This window comes from Anarrhichthys ocellatus, unplaced genomic scaffold, assembly GCF_004355925.1.
Source record: "Anarrhichthys ocellatus isolate YVR2014 unplaced genomic scaffold, GSC_Weel_1.0 scaffold25, whole genome shotgun sequence".
In the NCBI taxonomy this organism is placed as follows: Eukaryota; Metazoa; Chordata; class Actinopteri; order Perciformes; family Anarhichadidae; genus Anarrhichthys; species Anarrhichthys ocellatus.
Window position 1 is genome coordinate 2,467,919 of NW_022280055.1, and position 6,000 is coordinate 2,473,918.

At 43.3% G+C, this 6,000-nt stretch overlaps 1 protein-coding gene across 1 annotated transcript in view; it reads left to right on the top strand.

Annotated features, from left to right (window-relative positions):
• The window catches only part of LOC116391178 (protein jagged-2-like), a 28,446-nt gene extending 22,456 nt beyond the window's left edge, over positions 1–5,990 (top strand). The window contains exons 6-9 of the mRNA XM_031861523.1: positions 2,597–2,727; positions 4,148–4,267; positions 4,982–5,095; positions 5,396–5,990. Of these exons, the coding sequence (XP_031717383.1) occupies positions 2,597–2,727; positions 4,148–4,267; positions 4,982–5,095; positions 5,396–5,553 (523 nt within the window). The 3' untranslated portion in view covers positions 5,554–5,990. The remainder of the gene's footprint in view (positions 1–2,596; positions 2,728–4,147; positions 4,268–4,981; positions 5,096–5,395) is intronic.
• The last annotated feature ends 10 nt before the right edge of the window (positions 5,991–6,000 follow it).

Sequence of the window (6,000 nt, forward strand, 5' to 3'; positions counted from 1 at the left end):
GGAATATCCGTCTCTTTCATGTACAGAAATCTGACTGCTCCATCCTTTTTCTTTTTTTTTTTCCATCAGTATCTTCAATTTTTTTTTACTGCTTTGTGTTTAGATCTATCATATTATGCATGCAGTTAGTTTATTTTTGTTTGCTTTGGTCTGTTTGTAATAGAGCCATGTTTTCTATATTCAGAATATGAGCAAAAGTCGAGCTCAATGTGTGAAAGACAAAAGAATGATGGAATTCAGCTGCTAAACCGAGGCACCTTTACTCGTCGTAGCCTGGTGTTTCTTGGTGTCAGCCTTTTCCTTCCCTCGTGGGCATCGCCACCTCGGTTCAGAAGAAAAGGGCAATGCCGCGCCTGCCTTCTTGTATTTTTAGCCACCTGAAATCCTCTACAGAATACCAAGCGCCTCATCCGCTCTCTGCTGCTCAGACTGAAGTAAGAGAGTCGTTGGGTGTGTGTGAATTTGACCACTGGTAAACGTGCTGGGAATTGTCATATCCCCATCCGCATTGCAGTCCTCCTTGAGGGGCAGGAAAGGAAATGAACATCCCACTGTGTTGTGTACATCTCCCAAAGTGGAAATGACCGTTGGATAAAGTGACGTAGAATTGCCCCGTAGGTCCACGTTTTCCAGGATGTGGTACATCCCGTCCTCATTTGTAAACCCCCTCCTTTCACCTGCCAGATGGAAAGAGACACTCCACTCCCATTATTAGGAAGCCGGGTTTGGCTCGGAGCCGAGGAATAACGGGGGATGACCAGTTTTGCGGAAAACCTTCGCATTTTTTCGTGTCTGCCTCGTTCAGCATCCTGATTCCAGTTAGTAGGCAGACTGCAGAGGGGCACACGGCTTATTGTCCCCAAAAATGTCAAGTCCCAGTCAACAGGAGAAGTGAGATGAATAGAAGAGCAGCAGTAAAGAATCTTCCTGCAGTGGCATGAATTTAATGAAGCCTCAGGTCAGAGAAAGCTGGTATTAAATCCCTCGCTGTTTCCTTTCACTGCCTCATCACAGTTTTATGGGGTTTGCCAAGGGCTTTTAAGAAACACACACTGATACGTGCCTGCTGTTGTTGCGCTGCTGCATTGGTGCTTTTTATTAGCACACATTAGGCTTGTTCTGACATATCTGTCGGAGGCTTGTCGTGTCACTTGGGGTAAGCTCTGCAACACATTTTTCACCACTCTAAGCGCTTTGCAAACTTTTGACGCGTAAAAGTGCCAAGATGTTGGAATCCAGGTGAGAGGAAACATCACGCCCACACCCGCCAGGGGTTGAGTAATCGTGATATCAATGTGGCCAAGAATTAAACCACAGAATGCCTCTTTTGATAGTTTAAAGGGCAATAAGCGAGTCTCCTTTTTTTTTTTTTTTGTTAGTGCGATTGCCACATTGCTGTCACGTTGCCCTCTGAAGCTAATCGTATACAGTGGAAGAAGCATGCCAAGTATTCCCCGATGCCTGAGAATGGCCGAGGAGGCCTCGTCTCTCCGATAGACAGCGGTGCCGTCTGCAGGAGACTCAAAATGGCAGTCAATTGACAAGACAGCTGGCCCGAACGACACCACAGCCTTGGAATAGCCGAGCGCTGTCGTGACGCTGCAGGCACGTGGGCACGTACGCTGTATACGCACACAGTCGTCTCCAGCCACTCGCTCTCGGAACCGCCGTGCCACCCTCGTAGCCCTTGGCCCCAGACTCTAACCCGAAGCATGGGGAGCCGCTGGAAGTATTCTTAACCCCTCCTGCCTTGGAATGTCACCCTCCACGAAGATTAGTTGGCAGGAGGGCCATGGGATAGGTTGACACACGAGCAGATGCAGTATGAGGTGCGTTTCCACTGTTGGGCAGGTTGTCGAGGAGGCTCTCTTTGTTCCTTTTGCACGTTTAGCAGCTCCTGCAGCTAAGTGGTTTGAGTCATGAATCGGTGCCTCTTGCCACAGACTTCATAATAAATGTTTCTTATAAAACAACTTCATTTATTGGTTTCTTTTGAGAAACTTGGCTTTTTTTTTGGCAGCTTCTCACTGGACTTGAACACAGTCGTTGAGACCTTTTTTTAAAAATCTGATCGGTTCTCAGAAAACAGGAAACTCCCTGGATTATTATTACTTTATCTTCCAGTGATCAACTGAGAGTAACGAATCATGTGTTTTTATTAGGTTACATTGACTTTGTTTCTTTTTGTTGTCCCTGTAGAACATTTAGAAAACATAACTCTGTAATGGAAGTTTTATGCCATTCTTAGAAGGCCTTTACTATTAACTCGGTGTAAAACTGTTGGATGATTTTTTTTTTAATACATAATTGAAGGTGTTGGTGATGATGTGAAGTCCCACACAATAAAAAAACATTTTAATATTTCAATGTTTAATAGCTACGACCGCTTATTTAACTTTTGCTTTTTTTCCAGAATATAAAAAACGCATTCATAATGCCAAGACTGTCTTGATCTGTTGTTTTTTTTTAAGAGAATGTTCTTATGATTTAAGAGGGTGCGAAGAAATAAACAGCCAATGAAATAGAAAGCGGGGATGCCTCAGAGAGCAGGTAAAGGGATTAGACGAGTGAAATGATGTACGCGTCTGTTTGACAGGTGTAACTACGGCTGGCAGGGCCAGTTCTGTGATGAATGTGAGCTTCACCCCGGATGCGTCCACGGGACCTGCAATGTCCGGTGGCAGTGCAACTGCGAGACAAATTGGGGTGGCATGATGTGCGATAAAGGTATGGAAAAGTTTTTGTTTTGTTTTGTTTCGTCGCCTCCCACACAAGATGCTGGCAAAGCGCCTGCTCTCATCCTGCACGTTCTCTAACGCTACAGTAACTGCTGAAATACTGCTCCTGGTGTTCTTGTTGGAAGAAGGAAATAACGGGAGTAACAGGCAAATAGTGACGACGTTGATGAAATGTTCTTGGTTTTTTTTTACATTTTATAGATCAAACAATGAATTAGTTGCAAAAGTGTTCTTCGGGCACTTTTAGGTAGCGTAAGGAGAGACGTTCTATCAAAAGCCTTTATCTTGCTGGCATGTTGGTTCAAACGGCAGCTGGTTTCGACCTCACTTGTTCTTCATCCGGGTGGAACTGGCAAAAGTAAATAGGGAGGTGCTCTATATAGGAAAATACGTAGTAAGTTAACAAATAAAATACAGAGTAAACAACGATGACGGAAAATTTAAAGGATCAAAATGTCAAAGCAAATCATATCGCAGAGTATGTTCAATTTAAAAGATTTTTGGATCAGATAGCAAAATTTATGCTCCGTCTTTCAGATATCGGTGAATAAAGAAAATAATAATCACAATGATGGATCATGAATATTTTATGTTTTGCAAAATAAAAACAGTATTTAAAGGTACGTTAATGTACCTTCACATGAGGTCTGAGTTCTCTCTGACTCGAGAACAGCAGCTGGATAGTTTTACCTCCTGTGGCATCGGAGCAGCAGCAGGGACACTCAATCCCCCCCCCACATCCCTTCGTCACCGAGGGCTCTTCGGGGGATGAGAACGTGTCCTCAGATCCCCAGTGGAGACGGATCCCTGCTCTTTTATTTACCAGCCTGTAGGGTGACCTGGCCTTTACCCTAAGGATGGTGTGCAGGGATCAAATAGAGTTTCGTTGAGTTTCTTAGGTGTACGGAAGAAAAGGGACATCTAGGAGTCTATTCAGTCTAACTGAATATAAACTGCAACTTAACCACTTGGCTGGTGGATCTCGACAAGCTTGCAGGGAACTACCGGATAAAGTGGTGAAACGAGAGTTATCTCACGGGGTCGATCCAATTAACAAAGTCTGAAGGTGTGGAGCGATGAGGAGGCTAAAACGTTCCTCAGATTAGTACATGAAACAAACATCTGCATCATGTGTTGTACATCACTTTGGTGTGTTTCATTAAACTCTGTCCTCTCATTGCGCCCTCTTCTTTTCCAATAATTTAATGCCGCCCAACTGGAGAATGAGCGTCACCAGCTTGACGCTCCCAATTCCTAATAATCACATACGGGTAGTGTATTGAAACACAGAGCACATTAATTAGAAGTTTCTTGATGAATATATCTTCTCTAATTTGGAGATTTGGTCTAAAATGGGTGAAATCACTGAATTGGAGTCTTCGTGTCTCTAAATGTGTGTCTTCCTCCAGATCTGAATTACTGTGGTCGCCACCAGCCTTGTGTCAACGGAGGAACCTGCACCAATACTGAACCGGACGAGTATCACTGCGCCTGTCCTCAGGGATATTCTGGCAAAACCTGTCAGATAGGTGAGAGAGAACCCACACTAAAACCTGCACTGCGGTTTATGAAAGGCCCGTCACAAGAACTACGCTTGTTGAGCGACGTGTTGTCCCAGAATATTAGAGAACGATATTGTCTTCTTCAGACCATTTGATGCCACGAATATAATGATTATATAATAGCAAGTACACCCTGCCAACTAGCAATGAACTTTATATATTCAATATTCAGACTTTGGAATTTGAATTTTTAAATATAAAAATGTAAAACAACAAATAAAATGCACTCTTGTGCTCTGCTAACAAAAAGTCTTCTAGTTGTAGGGAATGTTGGTGATGGTCATTCAGAAAGAAATTTGCTGGTTTAAGCTTTTCAGATGTGAACATTTGCTGCGTTTCTTTGCCTTATGTGATTGTAAACTGAATATCATTTTGGATTTGAAGATTAAGAGATTGTCTCTGGCTCTGAGAAATTGTGATTTAGTCACAAATTTTTTTTGTTGATTTTGTCTATTTTATTGATCAATAAACAAGCATTAATTGAATCCTTAGTTACAATCCTAGCAGTGTCTTAAGTACTATTGTATAAAAGTATGACAAAGGATGCCCTATGTGATTATTGAAATGATTGAAGAAAATTGCTTACCGACAAAAAGCCCAATCTATAATCTGAATCTGTAAGAAAAAAGAGTGATGTTTTACTTTTCCCTTCTTTGAACTCTCCTCCCTCCCCTCCATCAGCCGATCACGCCTGTGTTTCCAACCCTTGCGTCAACGGTGGCGCATGCCACGAGGTTCCCACAGGGTTCGAGTGCCGGTGTCCGCCGGGCTGGGAGGGTCTGACCTGTGCCGACAGTGAGCCCCTGCACTACTCTCAATCATCTCTACTTCTTCCATCCTCAGATTTGCACTTACATCTTTCACTCTCAGCCTCTTCTTTTTTCATCCTTTTCTTCCAAACATCCACTAACTAATTTAGAGATTGACGTTTTACTTCTTAACTAGTCTATGCCCTCTTACCCCCAAACCTGTCGTCTCTCTCCTCCTTGTCCTCTTTCACCATCATCTTGTTAAAGTCTAACTCAAGTCCAACACAAATGTTGCATGTAGTTAGAAATAAACAGAAAGTGAGTTGAGGTGTGTTCTTTTTTTCAGATTTGGACGAGTGTGCCTCCAGTCCATGTGCTCAGGGTGGAACCTGTGTCGACCTGGCGGATGGCTTCGAGTGCGTGTGCCCTCCACAGTGGGAGGGAAAGACCTGCCAGATAGGTGAGATATCAACACAAACATTTTATTTTACCAGAGTCGGTTAAAAAAAACAGTACTACCCGTGTTCAGGATTTCAGTTCTTTGGCAAACAACTCTTCATTTCTCCAGGGAAGACGTGTTTTTGCAGGAGTTTCTTTCCGTTTCCTAAAAAAAATAAAATGACCTCGGAGACACTGCTCAGATGTGTTTTTGGATTTAAATTGGCAACCAGCAACCTGAGGTCCATTGCCAGAGTACAAGCTATCAATATCCTGGATGTGCTGGCAGCTGCCCTGCTCTTTTCTTTTTTTTTTTTCTCAATGACTTTATGAGCTACTAGTGTGTCTATATCCGGCTGTTTGTTTGTCGCTGTCTGTGGCATTCGTTTTTACACTACGCCTACCGTCCCAACAAGCGGACGTGACCAGCGTGAAGCCAGGAAATGGATTACGACCGGTAAACAAAGTTAGTGTGTGTGTGTGTGTGTGTGTGTGTGTGTGTGTGTGTGTGTG